This window comes from Nilaparvata lugens, chromosome X (genome assembly GCF_014356525.2).
Source record: "Nilaparvata lugens isolate BPH chromosome X, ASM1435652v1, whole genome shotgun sequence".
Classification (NCBI taxonomy): domain Eukaryota; kingdom Metazoa; phylum Arthropoda; class Insecta; order Hemiptera; family Delphacidae; genus Nilaparvata; species Nilaparvata lugens.
In genome coordinates, this window is record NC_052518.1 from 102919177 (window position 1) to 102934911 (window position 15735).

At 32.7% G+C, this 15735-nt stretch overlaps 2 protein-coding genes across 10 annotated transcripts in view; one reads left to right on the forward strand and one right to left on the reverse strand.

The window, feature by feature from the left end:
• The window catches only part of LOC111046306 (ankyrin repeat, SAM and basic leucine zipper domain-containing protein 1), a 118266-nt gene extending 111162 nt beyond the window's left edge, over positions 1–7104 (reverse strand). For 2 of the 5 annotated variants that reach the window (XM_039442887.1, XM_039442885.1), the window contains exon 1: positions 6999–7066. In XM_039442887.1, the coding sequence (XP_039298821.1) occupies positions 6999–7014 (16 nt within the window). In that variant the 5' untranslated portion in view covers positions 7015–7066. Of the gene's footprint in view, positions 1–3978; positions 3981–6996 lie in introns of all 5 variants that reach the window. The other 3 variants (XM_039442888.1, XM_039442886.1, XM_039442884.1) reach the window with 3 other exon arrangements.
• LOC111046310 (solute carrier family 41 member 1) overlaps positions 1–15735 on the forward strand; it is a 179392-nt gene that overhangs the window by 94843 nt on the left and 68814 nt on the right. The gene's annotated exons all lie outside the window — the stretch shown is intronic.

Below are 15735 nucleotides of genomic sequence, written 5' to 3' on the forward strand. Positions count from 1 at the left end.
ACATTTTCTGATAAGATAAATCCAATATTTCACTCTGTACTTATTTCTTAGTTTTTATCTTCTTGATTTAATTGATGTTGTTACGGTTTAAAGATACTTTAATTTCCCGATCATTCTATTTCATTCAGTTCTGCATATTACAAGCTTCTATAGTGAGGTCCACGTTATAATGGCAGTATTTGATTAACAATGGTTTTGCTATTCTTGTCTATCATTCAACAAAGCGGATAGCGCTATCTCTTCCTCGCTTTGCTCTGTTCACAGATCGTCTTTTAACAATGTAGAATTCATAACTAATTTACAAAATATTTCATTTAAATATGGAATTCATTATGAAATTATTGAAAAATATGATTTCTTGCTTGATTATTTTAAACGATAATGAACGTTAATATTACACCAATAAACATGTATTAGTTACCGTCTATAGAAGGCTTTGACAAGACAGAGGATCGGCAACGTTGGTCTGTTATCTTTCTTCACTGCCATTATAACGTGAACCTCACTATAATATTGTTAGTATGAATGGCATTGCATATTTCATGAAATCCATCTTCTCCGAGGAATTGTGTGAATCTAACTTCTCCTTTAGTACGGTCCACGTTATAATGGCAGAGGAGAAAGATAGGAGAACAACGTTGCCGACTTATCTTGTCGATGCCTTCTATAGACGGTAGCTGATACAGGTTTATTGTTGTAATATTAACTGTTCAAAATAATCAATCAAGAAATTATATTTTTCAATAATTTCATAGTGAATTTTCATATTTAAATGAAATATTTTATGAATTCTACATTGTTAAAAGACGATCTGTCAACTGAGCAAAACGAGAAAGAGATAGCGCTTTCCGCTTTGTTGGATGATAGACAAGGATAGCAATACAATTTGCTAATCAAACACTGCCATTATAATGTGGACCTGACTATAGCTACATTTGTACTGTTGTATAATTGGAACCGTTCTCCTGATTTGGTTTAAGTATCAGACCCTTTCAATCAAACCTCTCTATAGTATAATCATAGAGAAACAACAGCGTAAGTAGATATCCCATGGTATAGGGCGTTTATGTCGCAACTTTTACTGTTATCTCAAGCTGATTATTGTCGATTACTGTGGGTTTTGGCGGGGTGAGAGTGTATGAACGGCACAATATGAGAGACTACCAGCGTCACACAGCATCACGGGAAAGAAATACGTGGACTATGGGCTTGAGATAACAGTAAAAGTTGCGCCATAAACGACCTATACCATGGGATATCTACTTACGCTATTGTTTCTCTATGGTATAATTGAGGCAAACACTGAACTCCGAAGTTAATGCACGAGAGCTTTCCAATTGAAAATTTCGTACTGGGAGAATTTTCCTGAATTATCATGAACCTTCCCTGAAGTTTCATGAGCTGTCACCTCATATTATAGTGCAATTGATATTTTATTTATAACACCATTTGAATATGATATATTTGGTACTCGTTGCTAGCACACAAACTTGGGTTTTGCTGGCAACGTCAATTAAAAATTAAAGTTTTAATTTCATTTTTATTCTTTATAAGTATGAAGTATTTGTTTTTATTTATTATTGTTATTTTTATGATTGGCAAAAAAATGATTTCAATTTGATGAGCTACTTTATATTATATGCAAAATAATTCAATAAACACGGAATGTAATGATAAATATCAGGGGACCGAGCTTTGCTCTACTACATACTACTGTTTCAATTTGATTGGCCCTTGAATCAATAAATTTATAAAAATAACGAGATAACAGTTTTGCTTGTTACAAAAATATAAATTTCTGGATAATTTTGAGTCGTTTATACAATCTAGTATAAGGAATCTAGCAATCTATTGCTCTGGAGTGTAAAAGCATAGAAAATTTGTAACGAAAGATAGAATTTATAGTTTATATTTATTTATTTATTTTCTCAGTCGTACAATTATTTTTACAGTTATATGAGGAGGCACAACAGGCTTATGCCCAAAACTGTCCCTTTTCAAATTTATACTACAGTCAAAATCAAAATCTAGGTTAAGCTACACTATCACTCATCAAAATAACAATTTATTCACACTTCAAAAAACAAACACATCATCAATTACAAATAGATATACTATGAATTCGATTTAGAATGATATACTATGTTTGCTACAATATTTGTTAATATACTATGTATCACTAACAGCATCTAGTTACTATTTTGGACTTTCTGAAGTAAACATGTTTTCTAAAAAAGAGAATAAACGAAAATAAGTTTCTCTTGCTGAATTTTTCTTCTCGTGAGATCAGCTGGATGATCCCACACACATGCACTCGTTCACTCTCTTCCATTACGGTATCGACAGACGACAAAATTTCCAGCTGTTTTTCCAAGGACGTATTTATCCTTTTAATGTCCTTCAGCGAGTTATCCAAGGGTTGAGACCTAGTGCAATCGAACCTTCATATCATAAACCTACTTTGTTCCAAATTTCGTGAAAATCGTTAGAGCCGTTTTCGAGATCCGGTCACATACAGATTACTATTTTGGACTTTCTGAAATAAACATATTTTCTAAAAAAAGAGAAATAAACGAAAATAAGTTTCTCTTGCTGAATTTTTCTTCTGGTGAGATCAAATATATTATGAATGTATATAAAATATTATGAAATATATAAACATGAAAACAGAGTATAGGATTTAAAAACAAATTCAGATAGAGCTGATATACATTCAAAATTCCTGTTTTTTAAATCATTGTGATGCCAAATTTGAAAACTATCACAGTAATTGAAGATATTTATTATGAGTAGCTTATACTATCCATTATCTGAGACTTTGCCGTGCTTATATGCTCCATTAGTCTGATATTTACTTTGGCTCAAATGTTTGGCTGATTTTAGTGGAGACATAAATAAATTTAAATCGAAGAACTGTTGTACTCAAGCCATATGGCACTATAAACTACTACCAATCTCACTGGTAATTATTGTTCTTATTACTCTCAACAATATTGAGAAACCGATATTAAAATATCGGCTTAAGTTGTTAAATGAAATTTCAGAAAAAAAATTATTCACGTAGGTCTAATATCTATGTGAAGTTTCAGCAGCCATTGACCAATGGTTCGTTCTACTTGGTATTTCTTGAATTAACAAGTATTAAAATGAATTTCTAACTCCATCGTCTTGTACATTGCAGTGTTTTATTCTTATTAGTATTTATATTCATATGAAAGCAATATGGCAATGGATTCTTGAATGTTCCCATTGATTACTAGATCTGAATACCTACTCTACCAAAATCAATTGACAGGTACATCCAGTAGAGCATCGAAACAATTATGAAAAGTTCCCGGAGATACACTCAAAATTTTGCTCTCCAACTCAAAAGTTTTTCAGTATTTTTCTAATGGTTTTCCGATTTCATTGAGAAATGTTGACCAAAGAGGTTGAAATTTTGTTATGTTCGTACTAGGCCTATCAATATTCATTCACAAAAATCTATGAATAGTGAAACCATTGGACAGAAGTGATGAATGAATAATTGTGATTTAGCCATGCATTTCAATGCTTGATTGAAATTAGAAATGATAGGATTCTCATCTAAATCGAAATATCAGAGCTCTACTTTTCAATGAATAGTAGTTAATAATAATTATAGGCTTCGCCCATAACTTACGTTGTAATATCATTATACGTTAATAATGTATTTAAAAATAAATGTTACGTTTCAAATATAAATTTCTGTTTCAAATAGCAGGAATGTTAACTTCAAATAGAAACTTCATATTTTTGTTTCAAATATAAATTTCTGTTTCAAATATCATGAATGTTAACTTCAAATAGAAACTTCATATTTTTGTTTCAAATTAAAATTTCTATTTCAAATGACAGAGATTTGAATGAAAAAGACTAAGAAATTGTCAAAAAATCTCATACTTTTTGATAATTTCTTAGTCTTTTTCATTCAATATGGATAATTACCACAATATCAACTTCTCAACTACACAAAAAGTGAAAGAAATTTTATGATTCAAATATAAATTTCTATTTCAAATAACATAAATTTTATATCGGCTATCATCCCGCACTGAATAAAAACTAATAGATCTTTCATTCAAAACATTTGAGACATCTATGATTAAGTTAACTAATATAAATCAAACTCTTGACAGATTAGGGAATTTAATCTTAGAGACTCAAGGGACTTACGGGACAAATTTTGTATCATCTTCTTAGCAATGTTGAGACACTATAAAAGTACCTAGTTATCAAGCACCCTTTTTCCATTTCAAATCAAATCGAATCAAATTATTTGTTTTATTACTTGTTCTTGAGCAAGTACTCATACAAATAGGAGTTGCTATCCTAATCAGATACATAATACATTTTTCTTTAAGAAACCTTCTTCCATTTCAAAAAATCACAACTAGCTTCAATTCATTAGATTGCTGTTTATAGTTTTGTAGTGTCATCTACAGTAGAGCACTCATTTATGAAAAGAAAGGGCCGGCTAGATATTCGCAAATGTTTGTTGTTCAAATATTATGTTTTAAACTTTGCCATCACTGATCCCTGTTTGGATTGTAAACTGGAGTATAAAGTATAACTCAAAAACGAATGAGTAAGTGAGATGACCTATAATGAGGTCCACGTTATAATGGCAGTAGAGAAAGATAGGAGAGAAACGTTGCCGATCTTCTGTCTTGAGCTCAAAATTTTTGGGTTTTCATATAATTATTTAGTGGTTTTGTAGTTTGTTTCATGTTTTTAAGGAAGTTTTATTATCAATCTATCTAAATTTGGAATTGCTGTTTTATTTTGATTTTCACATTCAGATTAATGATTTGGTGTATAAATTGAAATGGACATAACCTACATAGGGTAATATTTGGACAATTTAAGAAAAAATTAAGAAATAGAAGAAGTTTTGGGCAATAGCCTGTTTTTTCTTTTCCGACTATTGTATTGTTTGCTCTAATAAATAATAATGAATATTACATCAAACCGGAATCAGTTACATTCAAAATGTTTTTATTGCCGTGAACAAATACATGTTTTTGATATGTTTTGATATTCTCCATAGAAGGCGTTGACAAGACAGAGAATCGGCAGCGCTCTTCTCCTATCTTTCTCCACTGCCATTATAACGTGAACCTCACTATAATATTGTTAGTATGAATGGAATTGTATATTTCATAAAATCCATCTTCTCCGAGGAGTTGTGTGAATCTAACGGTCCACGTTATAATGGCAGTGGAGAAAGATAGGAGAGGAGCGTTGCCGATCTTCTGTCTTGTCAATGCCTTCTAAAAACGGCAGCTGATACAGGTTTATTAATATGATTTATTAACTATCAATTCTTGTTTGAAATAATCAATCATATTTTATTAAGCAAGAAATTATATTTTTCAATAATTTCATAATGAATTTTCATAATTACCACTATTACGTGTTGACATGGTCGCATTCATACTTTAGTGAGGTCCACGTTATAATGGCAGTGGAGAAAGATAGGAGAACAACTTTGCCGATTCTCTGTCTTGTCAATGCCTTCTATAGACGGTAGCTGATATAGGTTTATTGATGTAATATTAACTGTTCATTCTAGTTCAAAATAATCAATTATATTCTATTGAGCAAGAAATTATATTTTTCAATAATTTAATATTTAAGATTGAATATTTTGTTAATTAATTATGAATTCTACATTGTTAAAAGACGATCTAGCAACAGAGCAAAACGAGAAAGAGATAGCTCTATCCGCTTTGTTGAAAGATAGACAAGGATAGCAATACCATTGTTAATCAAACAACGGCATTATAACTTGGACCTGACTATAGCTACATTTGTACTGTTGTATAATTGGAACCGTTCTGGGCCTGAGGTACTTTTCCAGAAGTTGTGTAATTCCGAAAAATTTATTTTATTAATTATTCACATCACCAGACAAAAATTACAACATAATAGAGAGGCTTAGAGCTTTATGCCAAAACAAGCCTCTTTGAATCCTTTGGTTACACATACAAAAATTAATTGGATAAATGAAATGAGATAAATCCTTTGATATCCAAGATCAGACTTAATGGGTCATATGAATAAAGTTGAACATTTGCTTATACTCCTAAAATATGGATCATTTGCTTCATTTTCTATGAATAAACGTGAGCAAAACCTTTTGCTCATGCTCATCAAAAAAAAAGTTTGAGCATTTGCTTAAAAGTAAAAGCTTATTCTCAAAATTGTATGAATAAACTAGAGCATTTGCTCAACTTTTGAAGCAAATGCTTCAAAAAAGGTGAGTCTAGTCCAGAGCAGCTTATCACCTTTTGCTCATAGTAAAATGGCTCAACTAATTCGTATTAGGAAGAGGAAACTGTACCAGATACGATCACAATCAATAGTTGAGAAGTATAAAACTCTTTTTAGTTTCAACCATGATATATATCACCATTATTCCTACAAAATATAGCCTGATATAAAGATAGCCATCACAAAATAGGAAATAGGCATTTAAGAAGATAAGAGAGTAGACGATTATAAGAAGGCTATTGATATTATAAGAATATGCTGAAGATTATTATAGAGATGACATTTTTTCACGCTTCTATTTCAAAATTCTAAACTCAACTAACCTAAAACTCTATTCATAAATAGAAAACAGAGCAGACGACACAAACACAAGCGGTGCCCCCTACTTGCATATTTAGCGCTTCTGTGAGCTATAAAAACAAATTAAGGCTACAAAAGCGAATCAGCTGATGAAAAATCTTTAAAATACGTGAGCATTTGCTCCAGAGTTCAGGAGCATAAGGTAAGGTGTCTTGATACTAGTATCTATATTGTTAATTCTCTACCGGAGCTATTTACAATAATATAAATATTTTTTCACTGATTGAGGTGACAAATGAGACAAAATACAAATGAGGAGGCAATAAAGCTATAAAAACACTCGCGGTATGATTAAGTTATTATTAATTATTTAATCATGGATTATTGTTAATCGCTTCTTACTGGTGTACTGCTGTCCATGAGGCCCGCAGTGTCCCAACCTCGTCAGATCACTCAAGCAACTCCACTGACCGACTGAGATAAAATTAACAGAAACGTTCACTGTTGGCCCGCTGCCTGCTACGAGAAAGCACGTTCTATTCGGAAATAGTCTTGCCCCTCTGCAAAAAAAACAAACGACTTTCTGTTTTCCTTTCACAAGATTGCGCCGGAATTTAAAGTGCAGTTTTGTATTTGATTCCGTTTTTGTACATTCGCAAAAATTAGGTCGATTTGATACTTGGTATGATTTGATTGAGGGCTTTATTTATGCAGATTACAATATTAATTGAGATATTAATTAATAGGATAGTAAAAAATCTGGTGTGGCGCACTCACACAACTTTCCTTGCCGTTATGAAAATTGATCACCTGACGCTAGTGTTCAAGCGCATCTCAAGTCTACTTATAAACAAAGATCTGAGCCAGCTGGTGACAGGACAATAACGCTGGAGACATACGAGGTCTGCTACCTCTTCATAGTGAATCAACACTTATAACAGTTATAATAGAATAAACAGTTGCCAACAGTTTGCAATTGGATAATCATATTTTCTCGAATTTCGAGATAATTTTCAATTTTAGGTGGAAATGTTACTGAACATTAATTGTAGAGATTTTCATGATCAATTTTTTCCACTCGACATTTTTTGTTTAAATTGTATCTGAAGCCTGATAATTGGGAATCTAGAATCAAACTAGATGGGGCAGAGCTCCTGAAATTTTTACAGATATGGGACTGGTGGCAGTTGATAGAGCTCATTAATGACTATTCTATGTATAAATTTAATCAAAATCGTTGGAGCCGCTTTCGAGAAAATCGCGAAAACCCCTGTTTTTGACAACATTTTTGCAATTTTAGCCGCCATCTTGAATTGCATTTGATCGAAATTGTTCGTGTCGGATCCTTATATCGTAAGGACCTCAAGTTTCAAATTTCGAGTCATTCCGTTAATTGGGATATGAGATATCGTGTACACAGACGCACATACACACACACATACAAACAAATATCCAAAAATCACTTTTTTGGACTCAGGGGACCTTGAAACGTATAGAAATTTAGAAATTGGGGTACATTAATTTTTATCGGAAAGCAATACTCTCCTTACCTATGGTAATAGGGCAAGGAAAGTAAAAAGAAATTTATATGCTTTTGTAGGGGAGGGGAGAACCTTGCGGTACTCATTGATAAAGACATTATATACAAGTGAATGAATTCTGATACAGTGTTTGATGAGAAATAGTGAATTTTTTTTTAATAGTTGTTTTTGATGAGGGCTCTGAAAATTGAACTGAAAGTTGAAAATATTAAAATATTATAGTGGTTTTTATTCATAATGAAAACGCAAATAATATGTAGTCAAATATTACAAATTCATTTTACATTCAAGATGACACTATGGTGATTCAAATAAGTTACTGTTTTTTTCCAAATAAACTCGTGATATATTTGATTACATATTTTGATTACATTTATATTTGTCTTATCAATAGGGAATGAATAAACTAATATGAGATGTAGTTATTGGAATTCTGTGGCCGCCATTCTGCTATGATATTACTAGTATAGTGAAGTTCAAGTTCTTTACACTATGAGAGTGAAGAAAGATATGAGATCAGCGTTGACGATTCTCTGCCTTGCCACTGCCTTTTATAGAAGATAGCTGATACCGGTATATTTGATGTAATATTAACTGTTCTTGTTTTAAATTGAAAAATATAGCGCTATCTGCTTTGTGGAATGATAGACAAGGATAGCAATACCATTTTCCTACAGATACCTTGAAAAGTGACCATTTCTGCACTGATTGCAGGCCGCAAAGAATCACTTTTCCGCACTAGTGCGCAAAGTGAGTACTTTGCGCACTCCAGATTTGCAGCATGACAACGCAAAATTGTTAGTAGGTTATATGGAGCACCAGTGCAGGAAAATCAAAATTAAGTTGGTAATACTCATAGTGAGGCCCACGTTATAATGGCAGTAGAGAACAGCATTGCCTTGCCATTATGTGCCTTGATTATAGTCATTTCAATACTTACATAAGATAAACCCCCTTCAAGCAGTCATATAAATTTTCAATTGAATTACTAATCATTATAATTCAATTATTATTATTAAATTTTAAATAAATTAAGGTTTTTATTAATAATAAAATTACACAGAAAATCATTTGATGGATTTCAGGGAGTTTTACCCATAATTACCCACTTTTCATATTCAATGGTAACTGTAGGAAAAATTTAATGTGAAATACGTGCGCAAAGTTCGTTTGCTGCACTCAAGAAACCATCATTCCGCACTCGCCTACGGCTCGTGTGTAAACGTTTCTTTCGGTGCAGCAAACTGTCACTTTGCGCACTAGTTGCACAAATAACTATTTCAATCAAATACTTCCATTATAACGTGGTCCTCAAATAGACGTTTTCTCTTTCCTTGATCGACTAGAATACTTAACACCTGAACCCTAAACCAACAGTTGAGACAATAGTGACTCTAGTTTCAAAGGAGAATCGAAACCCAATATAATGTAGCACATACACTGTATACTTATACCTTTCAAGGGACCACAAAAAATGTGTTGAGGCAGGTCTTCTCAACAATCAGGATGGAATAGTGATTAATCATCTCAGTGATTAATATGTAGAATAATAAATAATCTCAACAATATAACATAAGGGACCGGTTGAATAATTGAATTATATTTTATTATTCACAAAACATTGGAGAAAACCAATTATATAGCTATTTCTATTTATTTTAATTAGGAAATAAAATCTAGCACCTAAGCTAGAAATATTACCTATAGGTAGGTAAAGGTAGGTAAAGGAAGGTGCGGAGATGGAAGCTCAAGCTGCACTCTACCTTGGCCTCTCCTTTATGCTTTCATTATGCCTGGATTGTAACAATGTTTATGCCACAGTATAAATGATAAATTAAAATTACTATTAAATTTTGTAAAACTTTAAAGTGAAAAAACACTCACATTCTTTGATGTGGCGACGTCCGTTTCGTGCTGGTATCGCACTTTTAAACAGCTAGAAATTTCAATATAAGATTCAAAGAACACACAAGAGCCATTACCCATCCGTCCTCCCATTCCACCTTTGCAGAACACATTATCTTCACTGACCACACACACCCTGACATAGACAACAACCTCGAAATACTCCACTATTCCCACAAAAACAGAAAATTAAATGTACTAGAACAGTTTGAAGTATACAAACACACCAAACAACAGCCAAACAATATTCTAAATGACCAAATCAACTTTTCTCCCACACCTGTTTGACAAACTCTTTAAATCCTCCTCCATTAACCACCAAAACTTCCCTCCACCCCCACCAAATTCACTCTCATAACCTTAAACACTTCAGTTTCTGTTGGCTTGAAATGTGCGATACCAGCACGAAACGGACGTCGCCACATGAAAGAATGTGAGTGTTTTTGTTTTTTCACTTTAAAGTTTTACAAAATTTAATAGTAATAATAATAGTGGAAACAAGATGAATAACCAACAACAAACATATATTAAAAGTATAACCATAAGTATCCTATAACTCAATCAATCAATAATTTCATTCAATTCAAAACAGAAACACATAAAATAAATCACGATACAGAAGCAATACAATTAAAATACAAATTACCAACAAAAACAGGCTTCATGGCGGGGTGTGCTGAAAAGAGAAGAAGGAAGAAAAATACCTAGCCAACTATGGTTTCCCATGTAATAAGCTGGTAAAGAATATAAAGTAAAGGAGAAAGGTTGAAGAGGAGTGAAGAAGGGAAGAATGGGACGAGAGAGCGAGAGAGAGAGAGAGAGAGTGTGTGAGAGAGGGCGGGAGAGAGGGATTGAGGAAGAAAAAAGAGCAACATTTTAAGCGAGTCCACTTCTAACTAATATAGCTAAAGGAATGGCATTGCATTTGATACTTTGAGCAAAAATCTCGAGTCTCATACGTCGGTATGCAAGAAAAGGATGCTGTGGGTCCAGATTTTCATATCTAGTTTATATCTAGTCTGTGAGAGAGTAGTCAGGAATAAGGTTTATTGTTTTAGTACTTATAGAGATCAACTGTATCCTTAAACATTTAATATTGGTGTGATGGATGTGTGACATATCTGATAGCAGTTGTTGATTAGAAATTCTGTGATTGAAGCTGGAATTGTCGCTGAAATTATCGTAAAAAATTGACAAGCGTGGGGTACCCCCCACAACCAGGGTGGTGCAGTTCTCATCTACATCTTCGTTAAGGCATAAAATAAAGGCAGTCATTCTATTCTATCCTATTCTATTCTATTCTATTATTCCTTGGGATGGGTTACCAAAGAGTAACATGCATTTATCTCGGATTTAAGTTGTCTTGAATCAGCTGTTTGAGAGGGTCTCAGTTTCTCAAAATTTCAGTTCGTCTAGCTCCCGTTGCTATCAGAAACACCAGTGGATACAATATCAATGATATTCCTGTTGTTCCTCCTTTAATCATTTTAATAAATTGAATTAATAAATGAATATATATTGAATGATTGTGGAAAATAAAGTAACGTGTTGTTGGAAAAATTATGTTGAATGAGTAGGGCTTATCTGAACGCATCCATCAAAACATATAGAGATATAAACAACAAGCAGTATTTTATCCTGTGAAAAAAAAACTCCAAAGAGAGTATTATAAATTTTCACAATCCTGTTTCATGTACTAAATTATTAGATATGAGACGTGCTGCTTCACTTCAAATTCATTGAGAACAGCTTCAAATAATTATAATCTTCGAATTCAGCTTCACTTTTTAAATTAAGTTAATTCATTCATTCAAATAAATAAATTGCTTTTCAATAATACATTTTACATCTGTTGTAAAATCATTGTTTTGGCATAATCGGTAGTTGTAACAGATCAAACGACGGCAAAGAACTCGAGTTAGAACTTCATAACACGTGATTGAAGACAGCGTTGAGGAAAGCTAGGCCAATCATGTGATCTGTATTCGAGGCTGTGATTGGCGGAAAGTTTTGGCGGGAGCAAGGTTGTTTCAGTTTCGGTTACTGACAACGGTCAACAGCTTCTCAATTTGGTGGTGGAAATCAATTATTATCAACAAACCGAAATATTTAGTTGTAAAAGACAATAGAACACAGGTTCATCCCCGTAGTTGGAACAAGTTTCGAGGGTAGGGATATTATTTGGGGAGACTAAGGCAAGCGGAGCACGCTGGAAAGTTGGCAATTCTGACGGCGCATGCGTACAACATAGGTTCGAGTACAGGACGAGCATAGGGACTTGGGGCTGAGTCTGAGTGTGGTGCCCAAGCCGATGGAACAAGCTTTGTGCCAACCCTGTCCCGCGCTATCGATTTATCTCCCATCTCTGTTTTCCTTCCCTTCGATGGATGATTTCCCTGGACATCGTCGTCAGTAAGAGGTGAGTGACGTCACTTTCCAAGCCACGTGCAACTTCATTGATCGAGTATTAGACCTGCACCCGAACCTAGGATACGGTCTGCGGAACCGGCAGTCTAGGCAATCTACATAAATACTTGTTCTATTGTGTTGAAATATCACTCCAAATTCTTCAATCTTCTACATCTGATATGTAGAAACCTAAGAGTCCGACCTACATTCAATAGACCCTACATTCATAAACCCGTGAGTAAAGAGTTCAGTTGTAACCTACCTACTATTCTTTAGAACCATTTTCACAATATTTCATATTAAACTGATATTAATAACATCTACCAACTATGTGAATAAGAAAATGTTACAATTATAAGCTTTTCAAAGTACGGTAGGCTAGATTATTGACGAGAACATCATTAGAACATTGTAAAAACTTACCGCTTGAAACAACTCTTTCTTAAATTTCCCATAAAATTTCTATTCCTCTAGTCGAATGCTGCTTAGAAGCATATTAATTTGATGCTTTCACGTTAAATGCTTTAATTTTTGAACGTTCTGAAGCGAAGTCAGCATAGAACATAACCTTGCGTGCTGATATGCCTCAGTTGATAAATCAATTAAAAGTACAGTAATTGAATAAGAACATTCAAAACCACGTATTGCTTCTCTCATAGTAATAACAAAATAGTACGTTATCTTCAATTTGTCATCCAATTCTGTTTTATGCTTTAATCGTGTGATCGTACACATGAATTAGCGTTCCCACCTCTCACGTGACAATGTCTTCATTTAACTGATTTCAATCACATTGATATCAGTGGATATTTATCGTGTGAAACGATTTATTTGGGCTGTTATCCATTGGACTAATTTTGTGCGGTTGACAGAAACTTTTGCAACATAGGATGTGTGAAAATTTATTGGAATGATATCAGTGGATATTTATCGTGTGGAACGATTTATTTGAACTGTTATCCATTGGACTAATTTTGTGCGGTTGACAGAAACTTTTGCAACAGAGGATGTGTGAAAATTTATTGGATTAAGATAAGAGAACATTTCTAACCTTATCAAGCTCTTTCATATTTTCAATATATCAATGCATTTTCAAGTGTAATAATATTATTCGTTGCCTCTTTCTAATCAACCCACTCATCTACATATCTCTTGTCTGTTCTGAATACTTTAAATTCTCAAGATAAGATAAGAGAACATTTCTAATCTTATCAAGCTCTTTAATATTTTTCAATATATCAATGCATTTTCAAGTGTAATAATATTATTCGTTTCATCTTTCTAATCAACCCACTGATCTACATATCTCTTGTCTGTTCTGATTAGGCCTACTTTAAATTCTCATTTGTTTCGATTATAATGTAGTGTTAGTATGCAAAAGGTCTTGCAAGATCTGGCAATACATTGTCATTTATGATGAAGAATTTCAATTTCAATTTCAATTTCAATTTATTTCAATTTCAATACACATCTCATTAGATACAAAATTCATATATATTTTTAATCCTCTAGCTTTGAGCTATTTGAGGAATATTTAAAAAAATACTAAAAACATTACTATGTTGCAATAACTTACATAATGAGCAAATATAAATATATATAATATTAAATGAATGTTATTAACAAAGCAAATTAGAAATTCATAAATAATTACTTATAATAAAATGTAAAACCTTCCCATATAACTATTAAATGATCGCTAGTCTGAGAAACTATTGTGAGCTTGCATTCTTACTGTAAATCCAACCATATGTCATATGTCAATCATCAATTATTGCAATGAAAAATAATTTCAATTTTGTCCGAACTTCACCCCTTCTTTGTAAATTTCGCAATTCCAGAGGCAATGAGTTCAGAAGATATGGTATTCTGCACTCTGGAGTTCTTTTACCATACTTATTGTTGAATCTCTGTGGTCTAAATACTCTGTTTCTCAATTCATAGTTTATTTCATTATTTCTCTAAATTGGCTTATGAAATAATTCCTTGTCAAATCAGTATAATTGGCTAGGGCCCCCATGGACATAATTCCCAATAGCTGGCGATCAATACCATTAAAAAGAGTTCTTATTATCCTTTTTACAATATTCTGTAATGGCTGTTTTATATATTTCGGAGCTAAACTGTATATTGAGATACCATAGTACAGAGTACTCTGTATCATTGAATCAACCCAGATACAAAAGTTTTAGTATAATCGATATTTGGACTGTAAATTTTTGTGATTTTATAAAAGTGTTTTCATAACCTCATTTGGATTATTTTTATCCAAATTAGGGAGAAAAACAGTTTTGGGTTTATCCTGTTGATTCTTTCCCAAGCATTTATTTGATATTGTAATTGAGGAATGAATAAATATTCTGTTAGATATGGATGTGAAATTTTGACATTGTGGATGTGTGAAAATGCATTGGATTAATATTAATGAAACAACATTTTTTAGATTCTTTTAAATGTCTTCAGACATGTTATTATTAACGATTGAAAGATTTCTGAGTGTTATCATTATTATCATCTTTGGATATACCTACTAGTTGAGGGTTAAGTGTAAGAGAGGGCCGACTGCGCCCTAACATCACCCTTCCAGGTCAAAATTAAAGGCAGTCTTTCTATCCTATTCTACTAGTCTTTGGATATACCTACTAGTTGAGGGTTAAGTGTAAGAGAGGGCCGACTGCGCCCCAACATCGCCCTCCCAGGTCAAAATTGAAGACAGTCTTTCTATTCTATTCTATTCTACTAGTCAGCCTATGTATGTGGAAGTTTTTGTTTATTTATACAGAATAACAAAAATAATACATACAAACAACAATCATTTATTTATATTTATCACATGTTTATCCTCGATAGACATATTTCATTTATTTCATTTCATTTATTCATAGACAATAGATACAATGCAGGTGAAAACAACAGGCATTCGCCCAAAACTGCTTTAAACGTTAATTGGAATACACGGTCTAGAGGTTATGTAAATAATAACTTAATTCACACACTATTTTGAGTCCAAAGAATGTATGTACTACAATAAATTTTGGATTTATCAGATTAATTAATTTCGAAATACAAATCCAAACCAAAATCTTCCTTCACAATCACAAAAATATTAAAAATTCTACTTAAATCCACAAATTATACTCATGTTAAAATTCTAAACATGTTAAAATTGGGGTAAAACAAATCTTTGTTGCCCCCAATCCCCCCTTCCAATATTGGGAAAACTAGCAAAATAAAGATTTCAAGATTAGAAAATTAACTATTTACATAGAATCTGGTAAGAATTTTG